This window comes from Parambassis ranga, chromosome 2 (assembly GCF_900634625.1).
Source record: "Parambassis ranga chromosome 2, fParRan2.1, whole genome shotgun sequence".
NCBI lineage: Eukaryota > Metazoa > Chordata > Actinopteri > Ambassidae > Parambassis > Parambassis ranga.
In genome coordinates this window covers 7,880,429-7,898,217 of record NC_041023.1, presented here as the reverse complement: position 1 = coordinate 7,898,217, position 17,789 = coordinate 7,880,429, and the positions used below count along the sequence as shown (strand labels likewise).

Here is a 17,789-nt window from a genome sequence, read left to right as displayed (position 1 = left end):
GCATTTTAGATCATTCAAACATACCCTGAAACACTGTGATACAGATCAGAGGCACATCCCTGATGCATAAATATTAGTATGACAATGGGTCCAATTAAAACATCTCATGAATACAATGAAAAAAAATGTTTGGGGAAAGTTCCCTTCCTGCATACTAATACCTGGGTATGATTGACATGTTAAAGCATACTGACAGATGTTTTTTCCTTTCTTCTTCATGTCTCTTTTTCTCTGCAGCTTCCTCTCTGATACAGACATGGCATACTGTCTGATGTACTAAAATCTACAAATCCAACAATTCTTCAGAGGGGATAAAAGATCTGAAACAAGTGCAGCAGCTTGCAACAAAGAAGTAAAAGAAACAACCTGGTTAAACCAGAAGTCACAGATTCAATAGCCACCTGCTAACTAAGCCAATGGCGTGGTCAGCTCTTACCGGCCCCTGTGTGGCCCTTGTCCTGCTCTTCTTCGGTTTGACCTCCTGCACTCCTTCCGGACCAGCTTCTGCCACTTGTGCCACCCTGGAACAGAACCGCTTCTTCGGTGTGTTCTCCTCTACGACCACCCTGCCCTCCGAACCATGCTCCTGGACCGTGCAGAATCCCGATCCTCGCCGCTACACCGTCTACATGAAAATCACCAAGCCAACTGACTCCTGCATGCCTCGCCAGATCAGAACCTTCCAGTTTGACTCCTTCATCGAGACCTCCCGTACCTACCTGGGCATGGAGAGCTTCGATGAGGTTGTCAGGCTGTGCGACGCTTCAACCACTGTCACCTACCTGGAGTCCAGCAAGCAGTTCCTGCAGGTCCGCAAGGTTGCCCCAAGGAATGGCCTGGATATTGTGAGTAGGGAGAATGACGTGAGCGAGTTCAAGGCTGAGTTTCTGGTCATGGGGAAGAGGAACCCAAGTATGCCTGCCTGCGAGAAGCTGTGCCAGTGGTTGGAGAATTGCCTGTCCAGCAGCACCCACGATTATCCCTGCGGCATTATGAACACCCCCTGCCAGTGCTGGGAGGTCCCAAAGAGGAAGCCAGGAAGCTGCTACAGGGGTGGCGTCTATGTTGAGAAATGCCTTCCTGTTCCCAAAGACATTGGCCGCGATGCCGAGATCATCAGTAAGTTTGAGTAAACTTTCAAAGAAAATCATGACAGGCTAGAAATTGAGGACAGAAGGTTCTGCTGTTGTTGTTTTATTATGAAATCCATTAGACTTAAATGTTTATGTAGGGTGAAGGGAAGGCCACAGCTCTGCAGGCCATTTTACAGCCGTATCACTTGTCTTAGGAGCGGCTGAAGCTAATGATCCATATCTCTAGAACAGGGGCAAAGGCAGAGTGTGTGCACTTTGCCATCACAAAGTAATGAGAAGTAAATCAAAGGTGTTAGAGAAAATTTGCCATCCTAAGTGGCAAAGCCTCTTGAACTGCACACATCGCCAGGAGCTTGTTGGGTTTAATGCTTGGCAAGCAGTCTGGCTTTCAGGAGGGCAGATAGAGAGCATGTTTGTGTGTTAGATTGGAGAAGAGCACAAAGACCTCACAGAAATCGCAGCAGCAGAAATCGAAGAGCTGCTCTTGTGGTCGTCATAGCAACATGCCAGTCAGCCTTACACTCTGCTCTGCCACAGTTCGCACCAAGTGGTTAAAAGCAAACAATCACCATTACAAATGGAGCATATATTGGCTTGAGTGTTCACAAAGAATCAACCTTGCTCATTCTTTTCAAATATTGCTCACTTCCTGTTAATACGTATGAAGTTAGTGGATGTATGATGAGTAATGCCTTTGTGCACTTTTTCACACAGAGAAAGAATTGACACAAACTAGTTTCAGCTAGTTTAACATAATTTCATTGTCAATATCAAATTGTCCTCAATAGCTCTCCTCTTTTATCTCCTCCTGCAGAAGGCTGGGCTGGTTGGGGCCGCTGGTCCGTATGCAGTCAGGAATGCGGTGGTGGAGTCCAGGTGCGCAGCCGATCATGCCAGCCTGAGGATGGTCTGTGTGAGGGAACAATTGAAGAAGGACGCGCTTGCAACCCTCAAGCCTGCATTGGTAAGCCCACCTGTAATTTAGTTACTGAATCGTGAGCCCTGCTGCAGGTGGCTCAGAATCAATGCAATAATCATGCAATTATACAATTCTCTCAGGCAAAGAGCGCAACAAGAGCCAGGGGCTGCGGGCCATCATCGGTTTGAAGAGAGATAACACTGATGATTCTAACCACGGAGCTGTTGCCACAGGTGGGATTGTGAAGCCAACAGATATGCAACAGACTGAGACTTTCCGAGTCCTCTTTTTCTAACGCCCTCATTTTCCTCTCTCACAATAGATGCTAAGACAGATGAGTGGTCCTCTTGGAGCATGTGCTCAGTCACTTGCGGGGAGGGTTGGCAGAGTCGCACCCGTGTCTGTGCCACTTCCCCCTTCACAACTCAGTGCACCGGACCCCTGCGTGAGAACAGGCTTTGCAATAACACAGCTGTCTGCCCTGGTGAGTTGTGAGCGTGACAAAAGGAATGGCAGGAGTGTGATCTAGAAAATGTTAGGGACGCTTTTTGAAGAACACAATAGAAGCCATTTTCTCCTAAAGATTTCTTTTTATATAGCACCAGTCACAAAAGAAAAAGTGGGTAACAAGAAGCACAGAAGTTAGGGAGTCATTTGTGAAGCTTTTACACACTGTGATTTGGATTGTGTGAGGAAAAAGCTATTTAATATCTAGTCAATTTCACTAAAAGCTATGAGATATTGAGTAGTGGACGATACCACCTAGTGGAGTGACTGCAATGTGCCAGTTAAACGTTATGAAACTCGAGTTAGATAAAGGTTGCCATTAAAATACCCCTCTGCGTTACCCCTCTGCAGTGGATGGTGCTTGGGATGAGTGGACCCCCTGGAGTTTGTGCTCATCCACGTGTGGCCGTGGTTATCGTGCCCGCACTCGCACGTGCAAGGAGCCCGAGAATGGAGGAGAGCCTTGCCAAGGCCCCACAAGACAAACCAAGTTCTGCAACATTGCAGTCTGCCCAGGTGAGTCATGAATCTTCTAATTTTACAGTGTGATGCATAGAAAGGATTCTTTTACTATACAACTCCCAAAACCCCGGCTATAATACTTCACCTAACTGATTCATAAGCTAATTAAACCACCAGTTGGCATCACTGCTTCCATCACAGACAACAAGTGCAGTGGCAAGTTGACATTACATCTGACACATCTGAATAAGTGCCTTTATCGCAACCACCAGTGACTCACAGTGCTCTCATGGTGACTCAAACCCATTAAAAGTTTAGTTTCTTTCTATTCCGCCACCTACTGATGTACGGATAAAAAGGTAGAGGTAATTCATTATAATTTCAGAGTTGCAAGTTGTCCACATAAGGTTTTGTGGTCGTCATTATGACAGATATACTCGTTTTTTTTAATCACAGCGTTCACTGGTTGCAGTTACGTTTTCCAGCCAGCAGGTGTCTCTGTACACCACATTACTGTTTGTGTGCGAAGCAGAAAAGGGGCAAAGTCATTACTGTGAGATGATTATAAATTCGATTTGAAGTTGAAAAGCTGAGGAAATGAAGCCATCCCAAATGGCCCATTTGGCATAATAGAAATGTTTATTTTCACCCTTCTAACTTTTCTTTTTGAGAGAGTGCTTTATTCCATCTATTTACAAGGTACTATTTAATAGCTGGTTTTTATTTTTGAGTGCTTTCATCAAAAAGGGGTTTTTTATAGTTGTATTTATCCTCAATATTTAAAAATGGATCAAATTAAGTATCCAGAATTAACAGTGGCTCTCTGAGGTTGAGTGGTAAATACACTTTCTATTTCGTTCAAACTCATCTAAAGTAGGTCATGTAAAATGTTATTAGCATCAGTGAGTATGCTGTGATGCCTGTGGCCTGGGTGTTTCTCATGTCCTAACTCTGGCTTTAATTCTCCTCCGTATGTGTTCCTCTGCCTCCCTCTAGTGGATGGATCCTGGAATGAGTGGTCTGCTTGGAGTGCCTGCTCTGCCACTTGCTCCAACGGCACAATGCAAAGGACCAGGGAATGCAATGGACCGTCCTATGGTGGCTCAGAGTGCCATGGCGGGTGGAAAGAGACTGCTAACTGCTTCCTGAAAGAGTGCCCCGGTAAGATAAGGCATATTGGTGATGACTATCTAGCTAAAACAGAAATGACTCAAGCACGGTGCAGAGTTCATGATGTGAAACTTTGTCTACAGTTGATGGACGCTGGCATGCTTGGAGCACATGGAGCAGCTGCAGCAAGACTTGTGGTGGAGGCAACCAGCAGAGGCAGAGAGTTTGTGAAGGGCCTTTCTTTGGTGGAGAGCCTTGCCCCGGTGACATGGGAGAACAGAGACGTTGCAATGAGAAGAGATGCCCTGGTTAGTAGCTAAAATATAGTGAATATCTCAATAAAACAAAAACATTTTTACAAAAGCAAATACATTATTCATCGCATCACACATGATTATTTTAACCTTTTAGAGCCCCATGAGATCTGCCCTGAGCAGAACACTGGTGATATTGTGTGGAAGAAGACACCTGCTGGGGACATGGCTGCTATCGTCTGCCCTGCTGATGCCACAGGTACAAAGACAGTGAGAGCAATGATGCTGGATGTGTTTCCTCTTTTTTTGTCTTTAGCATGCTTAACTGTGTACCAGGCCAACAACAAGCATCTCCCTTCTATCATCAACAGGTCTGATTCTCCGCCGCTGCACTCTTGACGCTGTAGGCCTCGCCTCCTGGGAGAACCCAACTCACATCAAGTGTGTCTCCAAGAATTATGAGACCATCCAGATGCTGGTAAACCCTGAAATCATGTCATAATTAAAATGCACCATCTGCTTCTTTCTCTTATTGCTAATTTCTCTGTAGTGTAGAAAAGGGTTCAGATTAACCTCTCAACCTTTTGTGTGCAGACACGGGACTACATCTCCAAAGCTCAGATCGGGCAGAGCATTGATGGAGTCGCTGAGGTGATTTCACGCCTGAGATTCTCCTCCGATGAGGGAGCCAAGTACAGCGGTGACCTCTTGGCTGTCATGGAAATCCTGAAGAACACCACCGAACTGTACAAGGGAACCAGGCTGAGACTGAGCAACGCTGATGTGGAGGTAAGCTGAGATACTGGCTTCTGCTTAGCCCTCCAAAAATAATCCCTCATTTTCTCATCATCTGTAACCAAAAATAGCTTCTAATTAAGCTGGATTTGGTATCTTCTTACACCTCTGCCTCCATTTAATGATCCACAGAACTATGTCCAGACCATCAGCAACTTACTGAAGGAGGAACACCGTGACAAATGGGAAGAGGCACAGCTGGTATGTGATAAGAGGGTGTCTATGAGTGATCCAGAGAGCATATGAGCAGGGGTGAAAATAAGTCTATTATGCTAACGTTCTTGGGACGGGTGTGTGAAAATTTCAAAATGGGTTGGGAGGTGAAAACATGAGGCTCTATCAGTGTTCCTGCTAATGCAAGTGAAGAAACAGCTCCTGCTAATCAAGTTAGAAAGAAAAGTCAGACTCCCACTGCAGAGGAGTAAACACATTACTAAAAACAGGAGGGTGTATTACCAATGCCACTGCAACAGAAAACACTTCAAGGTGACAGCTGAGAGAGAGAGAGTGACACTGAATCAGGGAAAATCACTACTCCCACTCTGCAATCTGTGAGTCTTCATGCCATCCTACATACTGATGGCTGTTGTAAGGAGACACGCGGACAGTACATTGCATACAAGCACACACCTTGCGCCCACATCGCTGCAGTTCTGCGTCAGAGACACGCAAGTCAGACAGCCCTCCCTTCCTCTGAATAAGAGAGCAAGGACAAAAAAACCTGAGCATGAATCAACAGCCTGCCCATTTATGGCCTTAAGGAAGTTCTGGTGTTGCATAGCAGCAAGAAGTGTGCTTTTTTTCTTCAGTCCACTGGTGAGCACTCTGAAATAATAAGTACAAGCTGGGCCAGCACAAGAACAGGAAATCTAGATATGGGGATGTAATCAATGCCTACTGTGCAATTTAAACCCGTGTGAATTACATGTGATCAAACTGTGCCTCTATTTCTCTGCTTCTCCTTCTAGATGGGTGCCAGTATTAAGGAGTTCCTCCGCATTGTTGAGGACTTTGTAAACATGATCGGTATGCAAATGAGCGGCTTTCAGGACATTTATGAAGTCACCGAGAATTTAGGTGAGCCCTAATTTCGTCCTGCTAGCGGTTCACTGCTAGTCAGGATGATGTGTCCTGTTTTTCCCAGAGTTCATCAATCTTTTTGTCACCTGTGTATCTGAGTCCATATAAGTAGCAGCAGAATGCATCAGTTATCACTTTGACAGGCTGTGAAGTCCATACTGTGTTATTTTTGCCTTCTTCAAGTATTATTGGCAAAGCACATGTTGCTTTTGCATAAACTTATAACTGAGCGTGAAAACGTCACATACCAAATCACTGTAACTGTTTTGGCTGAGTGACTGTGACATTCTCACAGAATTCAGAGGGAGGTTAGAACTGTAGTCAGATACATAGTAAACTGTCCTTCCATCACTACATTCATACAGTATCTGGGCAGATTGATGACCTCTGAGTGCTTTTCACTAACAAAAAACCCCGTCTCTTAATCTCAGTGCTGAGCATCCACAAGCGCCCTACATCTACAAGCTCCAACTTCACCTTCCCTGTGAAGGGCTGGAGAGGCATGTTGGACTGGGTCAGAACCTCTGAGGAGAAGATCTCGGTGTCCCGGGATGCTCTGTCTATTGAACAGTCTGGTAAGATGAAACAAACACAACAAAAATCAGGAGCTCAAGCACTGTACGTCCTTTAACAATTTGCATCTAACCAACCCTTTCGTTGATTTTCTTTCCCCAGATGTCAACGATGCTTTTGTGACGGGCATTGTCCTCTACAGAAACCTTGCTTCTATTCTGTCCTTCCCGAGGTAATACATTTTGCCATCACCAGATGGCGCCACAACTTATCTTGTCTTCTTACATGTACACATTTGTTGTAATAATGTGTCCTTCGTATCACAACTGACGGCGCAATTTCCTCCTTATCCTCCACAGCAACACCACCCTGATCAACTCCAAGGTGGTGACAGTCATTGTCAAGCCCACCCCGAATCTCCTGTCATCCCCCGTCGAGATTGAGTTCCCCCACCTCCATAATGTAAGTCCCTTATGGTTACACAGTCCTAATGGGGGTTTATGAGGGGACAGAAAAAATATCAGCCCTGCCTGCGGGTGTTTGCTCTCCACCGTGTGCACAGAGCCTGACATTTTGCTGACATTTGCAATGACACTGTGACTTTTACTTATACTTGTTGTCAGTTGAAACCTTGGCAAAGATCACAGCATCACCAAATGGTCAGTTAGAAATGATGACGATGATAAGAAGCCATGCGTAATAATTAGTCTCTGCAGCTGATAAGAAGCTGTTTTTAGTTTGATGCATGAGGGTGGTGAGAAATGTGGGCAGGTGGCTGGCAGCAAGCTGTTGCATCTCACACATTTGTAGTAAGGTGTCCCAACCTACTCATTTCCCTTTTCTGCAGACATTCCTCACGCTAACTTCTCCATCTGCCTCTTCTTTTTGCAGGGCACCATGAATGAGACATGCCTCTCATGGGATGAGAGCGAAACGTAAGTGTTGACTACAGTTGTTTTTTGGTTTGTTTTTTCTTATTAAATGTGCATCTACACATCTATTTTTCTTTCTTTTTTTTTGGTTGTTTTGTTCCTCACAGCCAACGTCATCTATCTGTCACTCCATATGAGCATTTAAACCCTCACCCTCCCCCCTCAGTGGGGGAGACTGCAATAATGTTTCATCCATTTTTCATGTCAATCATTTCTGACAAGGAGGACAAAGGGACACCACAGCATGTTCACACAGACCAATCTCTCAGGCTTCAATCAGCTGTCTGACATACTTACATTGTAGCATCGCAAGATCTAAGACACAAATGATCCACAATACAGTAACACTGCTGGTCACACAGCCTGAAACAAAATGGCAGTCGTGTTCATGTGTCACTGCTGAGGCTAACATTTTTAAAGGTGCCTACAAGGAACCAAAACCATTTGCATTTAAATAGATGCATACACTTAAGGATCAGAACAGCACCTGTTCACATCAAGAGTCAAAAAGCAAATGGAGACAATGTAATTAACTCATATACTTTCAGAGGGAGGACGGTGTGCCTCCAGTCAAATTAGATTCATTCTGACAGCGGATGTGATTAATGGCAGGATGGAGACAGAGTTTGAGGTCACTGTTTGTTTGCACAGTTGCATATGTTTGATCACAGGAAGTGCTCCATTAGCTGCTCCATCACCCCGCTTCATCCAGACAGACCCACAAACATCTGCATGATATGACAACACAAACACAGCCGAGCCATCCTAGTAAAGTGTCACACTCTGTACCAGGCTGGAGCTGCTCTCTCTGTATGTGTTCACCTGTCACTCAGAGCCTGAGGGGTGCTGCTCCTCATTGCCTTTAACACACACACACACACACATGCTGGCACTGTGCTGGCAGGGTGTCTCAAAATGAAGAAATAATCATAAATCTTTGGGAACACGTTGTTCTTTGTCGCCGTTGAGCTCAAATGTGGCCAATAATCTGATGTCTGCTGAGGGAAGAAATGATACACATTGTACCAATGAGGGCCTGTCACTAATAAGCATAACCCAAATGGATAATAATCATATGTTAAAGGCAAGATGCAAGATCAGCTCATTTTATGTGAAAATCTTACATAAATGATAACACATCATATATATATATATATATATAAATGTTTTTTTCAAAATTCAAATCATCCACAATATATAAGTATGAATTTGAAATACATTTCCATCATATGTTGGCTACAAAAACCTATGAAGAGTGATTCACATGAGAGAGTTGTCAGATCTCTCCTCTCCTAAGAAGCCTTTCCCTCTCCTTCCCTGTGCAGTTCCTCCCTGCTCGGGTCTTGGTCTGCGCGGAGCTGCAGAGCGGTCCCCGTTCATTCACACAGAACCAAATGCGTGTGTGACAGCCTCTCCACCTTCGCCATTTTATCGCGCATCAACTTCGACTCGGTAAGTCTTCTGTCTCTTGGTAGTATAGATTTGATTTTTCTCGTCTTTTATCCACCATGCATAGTAAATATTTCGTGCAGTGTGTGTGTGTGTGTGTGTGTGTGTGATTGCGCTGCAGTGTGATGGTACTGGTTGTTTTCGAGGGGTTTGCTGTAGCGCTGCCTGCCAGGCGCTTCTTTGTCTCCGTGCAGGTGATGCTGCTGATCCGACACTTGCAGTCTGCCTGTTTTTTTATTAATTGGGGGAAATAACAAGCAAACAACGTGTTGATATGCAGGAATTTCATTTTTAAAAACGGGAAATTCAAACACTATGAATTGCACGTTGGCGGTTTGCGTGAGATAATTATTTTGATGCTAATTTACATACAAAATAAACATTATCGCTGCATGCATAACGAAGATGAACGTTAATTTCTGACTTTGTGATCATGTAACTACGATTTACATTTAATCTCAGATTATTCTGAGTAATGCATGAGTTGGTGCAGAGGAACTTGCACGCTTTGATGATCATTTTGCACAGGCTATATATAATGCGCAAAGACAGAAAGTGTAATTTTCACCCCCCATTTAGACTGTGTTGCTTCTAAAGCAGCTCGCCCTCCAGTTGCCGTGGCAACGGCTTCTGCAGCGCAAACTCGGCCTGTGTGATTTTTGATAACTGAGATGCTTAGGGGAGAACACACACACATACACACACACACCCCTTCCTCTCTCAACAGACCCCCAGGATAGAGGAAATGATCTGTCCATTTCTGCTGCAATCTGATGCTGCTGCTGCTGCACACAGTAAACAATCAACAGATGTAAATGTCTATTATAGTGAGGAAATGTATATTTTAATTGTCCTCCTCTGTTTAGCCTGCAGGCAGGGTTGAAACCAGCCTATAAATTTGGACTGCAGAGTTTTTCTGCTGCCAACCCCAACATTTTCTTTCCCTACATAACCTGTTGTTTACATCCCTGATTTGATTTGTCTTGCTGTTGCCAGTCTGAACAGCACCTCCCTTATTTGTTATAGGCTGCACCCCCTCCTCCCCCGACAGTAAAAAGGCAGCTGCGCCAATCATTCCGTCTGCCAATACCTTTGAATTCTCGATTACATCCAACCCCCCTTTCTCCACCTTCTCCTTCCCTTTCCTCTTCGGCCACAGCAGCAAGCTTGAAAATGCCAGAGAGGCGGACCAATGAGAGACAGACGTCTGGTCATGCACTGATGGTTCCTCCTCTCTCCTCCCCACCCTAACCCCCCCCCCCCCCCCACCACCACCACCACCTCCCTTGCACGCGTCTCTATCCATCCTTTGATGTGTGCCATGGACATTTTCAATAACGTCTTCCTGTGAGCCGTACTAGCGAGAAGCAGAAATGAAGTGAGGAGATGTGGAAAAATGGCCCGACACTGCAGTGTGTTATCTCTCATTCAATATGGTCTTCCTATGGATGCATGATGGTCCCCAGAGAGCACATAGTTAGTTCAGCGGATGTCCTTGACCACCGGTGCTATCAAATGTAATCCATCAAAGTTTTCATCCTTTTAGATTTGCTCAAAATGAGAACATGAGATTCGGTCAAGGGCAGGCAGGAGACATGCTTCATATTTAGGTCAAACTGGCTGACTGAGTCTCACTCGGTGGCCCGTGGTACAAGATTCAACCCAGATATAGAAGCTGAAAAGAGAGGGAACGGGACATACTGTATCGAATGTGTCATTTTTTTTCTTCTCCCCTGACTCAAAAGCTAAAGCAAAACTTACCACTCTATCTGCCATCTGTTTTGGGGCGCTTCTGGTGTAGTTGGATAGATTTTGAAACAAATTTACCACACTAAATTAGTCTTTGGCTGCCATAGGCTGAACTTCACCAGCTGTGCTTTGATATCAGAAAAGCTTATGTGGAGCACATATTGAGATGGAGAGGAACTATCCTTCAGGGTTCAGCATTGTCCCGTTTAAATTCACGGACACAATGGTAGATATATTAGAAGACATGCTCCTAATACAAGAATTTATGGCCGTCATAAATCAAAAGAAGGCCAAAGCAGTGTCGGTCCCGTTCCCCTTCTATCAGTGTTAATTTGATACCTGAAGATTTATTTCGGGACTTTTTCTCACTCACCTCTTTGCTGTTTTTCATCCTCCCACCCCTCTCAAGTCATTATTAAAAATATAATCTCACCATTTGTCAATGAGGAAGGGATTTTCATCAGGCTCACACACTTGAAGGTGATGACAGCTTGATCGGGGGTGTTAAATTAACTTGAAATCTACGAGAGAAGGTGTGAGACAGATAAAGATTATAGATGCAGCAAAACCACATAATTATCTGATGTGGTGTGCTAGCTGAGCAGCTTTCCTAAGGAGAGGAGATTTATGTGTGACCTGTTGGGCCTCTAGGCAAATGAGCAGCAGGGATGGGGAAGAGAGAGAAAAAAAAACGCTCTCCTGTTTTGTTCGCCAGAGGTTCAGTGCCAGGGCTGTTTGAAACATGGGGCGGTCACCGCCACTTGCAGTGGCAGGCGCTAAGCTGCTGTCAGAGGTGAGGAGGGCAGGTGGTGGCAGATTAATGCACAGGTGATAATGGTCCACCTGTTCAACCCTCCAGGGATCGACAAGGAGTTGGTGCTTGGCACCAATGCAGCGAAATAATGAGAAAATGCTAAAGCATGGCTAACGGGGTGAAAAACTAAGGTCGATGATTAGAAGGTCACTGAATACAGCACACACACCCTGAACTGCCTCGAATAAAGAGAGATACATGTGTGCGTGTCCTTCTCACCTCATTTGATGATTCAAAAGCTAAATGGACAAACGCAGTGACCCTGGCCGTTTGTTTAGTTCGCTGCTCCATCTTTCTGACATGTTCACCTTGGGGTCACCTTGCCTCAGCCGTGGCCTGATTGTGCCATTCAACTGTTTGCCTTCAGGGAGCTGTCTGCTTTTCCAGATAGCGCACAGCTACAGGCTTCATACTGTCTGTGTGTGTATGTGAGAGAGACTCTGACTGCTGGTTTATCTTCTGCATGAATGTGTGTTTTAAATCAGCTCTATAAGGCATGTTTGGTCATGTCTCCTCTCTGCAGATCATGGACAAGGCACTGCTCCCGTCCGTGACTCTCATCGTTGGCTGTGGGGTCTCCTCTCTCACCCTGCTGCTCCTCATTATCATCTATGTCTCCGTGTGGAAGTAAGTAACCCTACGAGCAACGTTCGACTGATTTATATTACATGATGTGTTCTGCTGTTCCTCTTTTTTTGTCTGCCTGCTTGTCTCTAAACACGTTCTACCCTTTTTCAAAAATTCCAGGTACATCCGCTCAGAGCGCTCCGTCATCCTTATCAACTTCTGCCTCTCCATCATATGTTCCAATGCCCTCATTCTTGTCGGACAAACTCAGGCTCGCAACAAGGTAAGGCACTCGTTTAGCCGATCCTAATCTCTCTCTTTTTTCTCAGTCTTGCTGTTTTGGGGACGAGCGGTGCCACTGACACTCATCTTTCCTTTCTATCTTTATTCTTCCCACAGGTGGTGTGCACTCTTGTAGCTGCCCTCCTGCACTTCTTTTTCCTCTCCTCCTTCTGCTGGGTGCTGACAGAAGCTTGGCAGTCCTACATGGCTGTCACTGGTCGTCTGCGCAACCGCATCATCCGCAAGCGTTTCTTGTGCTTAGGCTGGGGTAAGAGCACCTTTCTTCACATTCTCTTTTTCACCTGTGTTGCATCAGTTTTCCCTGTATTTTATTTCTTATCTGCCAGGCTCTAAGTTTGAATAATTTGTTTGTGTGTTGCAGGACTTCCCGCGCTAGTGGTGGCTGTGTCTGTGGGTTTTACAAAAGCAAAGGGATATGGCACTGTCAACTAGTAAGTTAGATTTCAGCCTTCCACTATTGCATGTTTTCTCTCCTGAAAGACGCAAACATTAATATTTTTCTTCCTGCTTCCTTTTCTAGCTGCTGGCTGAATCTTAATGGTGGGCTCCTCTACTCTTTTGTTGGCCCTGCTGCAGCTGTTGTTCTGGTGTGTACTCAGACTTTGACAGTCCATCACAATTCACAGTTTGCTTGTGAAAGCATTGCCTGTTAATGTATACCGTCTCATTCATGTTTTTTTCTTGCATACAGGTGAATATGGTAATTGGTATTCTGGTCTTCAACAAGCTGGTATCCAAGGACGGCATCACCGATGTGAAACTGAAGGAGAGAGCCGGGTAGGTCTTATTGATTCTGTGCATGCTGGAGTATTGTACTTATCGTCCCTCATCAGTGTCATTACAGGTTTATTGATGATGCGCTTTGATATCAAACCTTAAAATCAAACAAATAGGAGTTTGCGTCTAATCTATTGTATTCTGGCCCTGCAGGGCATCGCTGTGGAGCTCCTGTGTTGTTCTGCCTCTCTTGGCCCTCACCTGGATGTCTGCCGTCCTGGCCATCACAGACCGCCGCTCAGCCCTCTTTCAGATCCTCTTCGCCGTCTTCGACTCTCTGGAGGGTTTCATTATTGTCATGGTGCACTGCATCCTGCGTAGAGAGGTAAGAAAAATAATCAGATGAATTGAAATATAACAGGACAGTTGTTTTTTTGAGAGGTTACATGAGCGAGAACACAGTGGACAAATTGCTGAATTTTGCATCCATCTATTAGGTTCAAGAGGCTGTAAAGTGCAGAGTAGTTGACCGCAAGGACGATGGAAATGGAGACTCTGGCAGTTCCCTTCACAATGGCCACACCCAGCTTATGGTAAATTTCTTGGCTTATTGCCTTTTTAATGTCTTGAGTGCCTCTTGCATTTGCCCCTAAATGAATATGTGCATACATTAAAGACTGATTTTGTTCCTTTATCAGCAGTCTGATAACGAAAAGGATGGAGATTCGAGCAGACAAGGTGAGCCCCCTTTTTACATCAACTTTTCTCTCCTTCCCTTAACCATTTTTCCATTTGTATTATAATTTATCCGAGCATTGCACTTAAAACATATCATTCTACATAAAAAGAGAACATACACTATATTGCAGCAAATTCTGTAGACGTGGCATGGTTCTTAATCATTTTCAAATCTCTCACAAAGGAATGAAGAGCTCCTCTGAGGAGAAGATGCCTCCTCCTCAGCTGCCACTTCCCATGGGCTCCAACTTCCACACCCTGCCATCCAACCCCAGCAAGAGTCACATGCAGGCGGTTCCCGAGTACTCCAGCCACACCCTTACCCTCAAGAGAGAGAAGAGCCGGCTGGCAGGAGGAGTGGACCCATCCTGTGGCAAACCTGTGTACGTCTGTGAGGGAGAGCTCTTCAAGCAGCTAGATGCTGACCTCGCTCGGGCTCAGGCTGAAGGCAGCATGTCGGACGGCAGCGGCTACGTCGTCATGCCTAACACCACATCCACCCTGAGGTCCAAGCCTAAAGACGACTCGACGAAATACAACATTAGCGTGGAGCAGCTGCCACAGGCCAGACTCATGCACCTCGGAGGGCCCTTTGCTGAGCCCCAGGCTGCCTTCGGGATGAAGTCGATCCCTCCTGACCAGGTCAGCGTGTCGTATTCAGAGCGAGACTCGCCCATCCAGAACATCCACAACATGTCCAGTGAGTCTCACATCACCCACAGCAGCCTGGAGAACACCTTCGAGTCCATGAACTCCATGATGTCCAAGAGTGAGACCATCTCCACTCTTTCTATGAGCTCCTTGGAGGTAAGAGGGCGTGACATGTTTTTTTTTATATAGTCTTATTTAATCTTTAAAATATGTATTTGGAACTAAACCATCCTCCTTTGCCTCTCTTTCTCTTTGCAGAGACAGAAATCTCGTTACGCTGAGTTGGACTTTGAGGTAAATATTTTAGAATAGTGTTTCTAAAAACATTATAAAATGAATTAGGATTATATATAATGAATTGTAGCAAGCATTGACTTTTTTTTATTGTCTCCTCCAGAAAATAATGCACACCAAGAAGCGTCACCAGAACATGTTCCAGGACCTTAACAGGAAGCTACATCATGCTGAGAAAGACAGAGAGTCTCCTGCTTCTGACAGCAAGGTAACATTTAATGATATGACCTTCATCTCTCATTAACATAGGCATCTATTTTTAAGAGCAAAATGGGAAATACAGAGGAAAATGACCTTAAAATCAATGTACAACATAGTGTATTGTACTATGTTTGTCAGCACATGGAGGTCATTTGAATAAGGATGTATTCTCTTCCTTCCTTCCTTCTTGCAGTCTGTGAGATGGAGTGTGTCATCAGGAGGAAGTGACAAAACGAACCACAGCGTGAGTGTTTATATACAACCTCACAATATCAAAAATTCACGGCCTGTAGACAAGACACACCATCACATCAGTGCACATGCCTCAAGGAGGAGTAATTTTCCCAAATAGCATCATGACTTTCATTATTAGATGAAGCCCATTTCATTTTGATTAGATCAGAAATTGCTCTGGGCTGATGAATGACACCAGCGCTAACGTGGTCCCTCTTTTGTTCTCCAACAGGACAAACAGCAGGCTCCTCTTGAGAGGCCATGGGAAGGAGTCCGGGGAATACCACAGTCACCCCCTGCATGGGTGCGCAAAGACCTGGAGCCCCTAGCTGCCTCGCCTCTGGAGCTGCACTCTGTGGAATGGGAGAAGACAAGCACCACCATCCCTCTGGTGGGGCAGGACATCATTGACCTGCAAACAGAGGTCTGAGGAGGTGGAGAGGGGTGGCCTGCGAAGCCACCTGATTTCACCTCTTTTTGGTTTGGGAATGGGATCCTCTATGGATAGAATAGAGGAAGCCTAGAATGGGAGGAAGTAAAGAAGTAGGTCCCAGAATCAATGTCTTCAAACCCTCAGCCAGAGCAGAAAGGAAGGGATGGATGGAGAGATGGAGGAGTGGAGTGGTGATAATGATGGGATGTTTAATGTAGCTTCTCTGTGTGGACTTATCTGCACTGCTTATCAGAGTGCTCTAAAGGTCGAAGGGTTAGTGGAGCGGTCAGTGGCGTCCGCGGACTAGGACTGTCTGTGGTTCCATTAACGCTTCACTGGGAGTTTCCTGAACCCTGCAGCCTGGGTTTCAGAAGATGTCTGTGCTTCTTTTTTCCTTCAACTCAACTTTGGAGAAAAAAATGTAATAATATTGAAACGGTGTGTCCTCCCTGCTTTTCGGGAGGAACAGCCCGAACTCTTGGCTGCTCTTCTTCGAGCCCCAAGTTACCTTCCAAAACAGGACAAGGCAAGAGAGCATAAGGGACCAGTTTCATGCTCCAATACTCTTTGGTAGATGGGTGCACACATTTTGTTTTGTGCAGTGGGTTACTTATTTTTTTTTTCCAGACTGTGTGTTTGTTTGTGCTGCAACACAACTGCTGCTCTAGAGCTGAAAATGAGGCTCACTTTGCTGAGAATATAACTCCTGTACTGGAGGGCAAGCCTAATCATACTGATAGTGCTTCTCACTGCTCTTATCACCATGGTTATTATATTTCCAATGATTAATACCAGTGTTATGATTAACATTCTATCTGTCGTTATTGAGTTAAACCCTGTCTTTTGATTTTTCATACTTGCACAAGATTTATTGTTTTTGTACTGTGACTTAACCCATTATTCTCCCCAAAAAAAACAAAAACAAAGGGATTATACACCCATGATGCGTTGTGAGCCCATACGGACTGCATCGGGACAAACATAAGAGAGTGGTGATGGAGGTGGATAGTTTCCTGGTTTCTCCCAGTATGCTACTTTGATACCAAAACACCAGCACCAGGATGAACACAGACTCTCACGCAGGAAGAGCAGTGCACTCTGGGAAATGCTGGATGGAAATATATTAGGATGTGGTGGGAGCGCACACCACCTTCTCTCAGCTGGCACAAGATGCAGGCTCTTCCATGTTGTACATGTGGATACAAGGGGGTCAGCGAGACCTTTCATCATCGCCCTTTTGTTTCTCAGCCTTGCAGGACTCTTGGACCGAGGCACACGCACTGATATGACTTCCAGTGCAGCTTCAGGTCCTCAAGACTTTCAACACATTTGTGTTTTCAACCATCAGTATGATACAGTGCAATATGATGGGCGCTTGATGCTCAAGCAAGACTGATATTATGATTTAGGCAGAGATTTTTCTTACCAATGTTTCAAAATTTTTATACCATCTTCCTCATATTTACAGAGCATAGAGATGCTTTATGGAATTATTGTATAACAAATCTGTATTAGTAATTCAAGGAATTTATTCACTAGATTTGTGAGCACACGACTCCATATTTGGAGCTCTCTGTGACAGGTAGATAATTGTACTTCTATAAAGCGAATATTATATAGAATGAATGATAGCCTATGAATATCTCCTAACTGTGCTTCAGGATATTTGTGATTACTCTCCGCTGTGTAGCGTTGGGTAATTGAACCTCATGTCTTCTGTAATGGTGTGTTACTGTAACTCAACAGTATGTACTAGCCAATTCCCCTGTCCCTTCAGGGTCCTCTGTCAAGCCCGATTCATACCTTGAGTTACTTGTACTGAACACCCATTTGTATTTTCTTGTCACAATGTTGTTTTTTATGTTCTTCTGTTTTACCTCCTGTAAATGTACAGTTTTCACAGCACAAAATGAATGTGACTTATTTCTAATAAAACACACCTATATTACATAAAGTCAGTGGTTGTGGGTGAT

General features: G+C 44.8%; 1 protein-coding gene across 1 annotated transcript; it reads left to right on the top strand.

The window, feature by feature from the left end:
- Window positions 1–412: 412 nt before the first annotated feature.
- Window positions 413–17,225, top strand: LOC114427416 (adhesion G protein-coupled receptor B1-like). The gene is made up of 31 exons (XM_028395476.1): window positions 413–1,119; window positions 1,909–2,058; window positions 2,154–2,246; window positions 2,336–2,497; window positions 2,872–3,036; window positions 3,979–4,143; window positions 4,236–4,400; window positions 4,504–4,605; window positions 4,718–4,824; window positions 4,941–5,135; window positions 5,274–5,342; window positions 6,110–6,218; window positions 6,653–6,796; window positions 6,897–6,966; window positions 7,094–7,196; window positions 7,626–7,669; window positions 8,992–9,118; window positions 12,202–12,305; window positions 12,426–12,528; window positions 12,645–12,795; window positions 12,910–12,979; window positions 13,069–13,135; window positions 13,240–13,325; window positions 13,479–13,650; window positions 13,763–13,858; window positions 13,964–14,003; window positions 14,188–14,810; window positions 14,913–14,948; window positions 15,052–15,156; window positions 15,343–15,393; window positions 15,616–17,225. Exons 1-31 carry the CDS (start codon window positions 417–419, stop codon window positions 15,811–15,813), a joined length of 4,575 nt encoding a protein of 1,524 aa, XP_028251277.1. The 5' UTR covers window positions 413–416; the 3' UTR covers window positions 15,814–17,225.
- The last annotated feature ends 564 nt before the right edge of the window (window positions 17,226–17,789 follow it).

What these genes read in the sequence shown, in the direction of transcription:
- LOC114427416 (XM_028395476.1), top strand. Translation starts at nt 417, where the DNA reads ATGGCGTGGTCAGCTCTTACCGGCCCCTGTGTGGCCCTTGTCCTGCTC. An exon ending in CCACGGAGCTGTTGCCACAG is followed by an intron (nt 2,247 to 2,335) that starts GTGGGATTGTGA and finishes CTCTCACAATAG; the next exon opens with ATGCTAAGACAGATGAGTGG. An exon ending in AATGGGAAGAGGCACAGCTG is followed by an intron (nt 5,343 to 6,109) that starts GTATGTGATAAG and finishes TTCTCCTTCTAG; the next exon opens with ATGGGTGCCAGTATTAAGGA.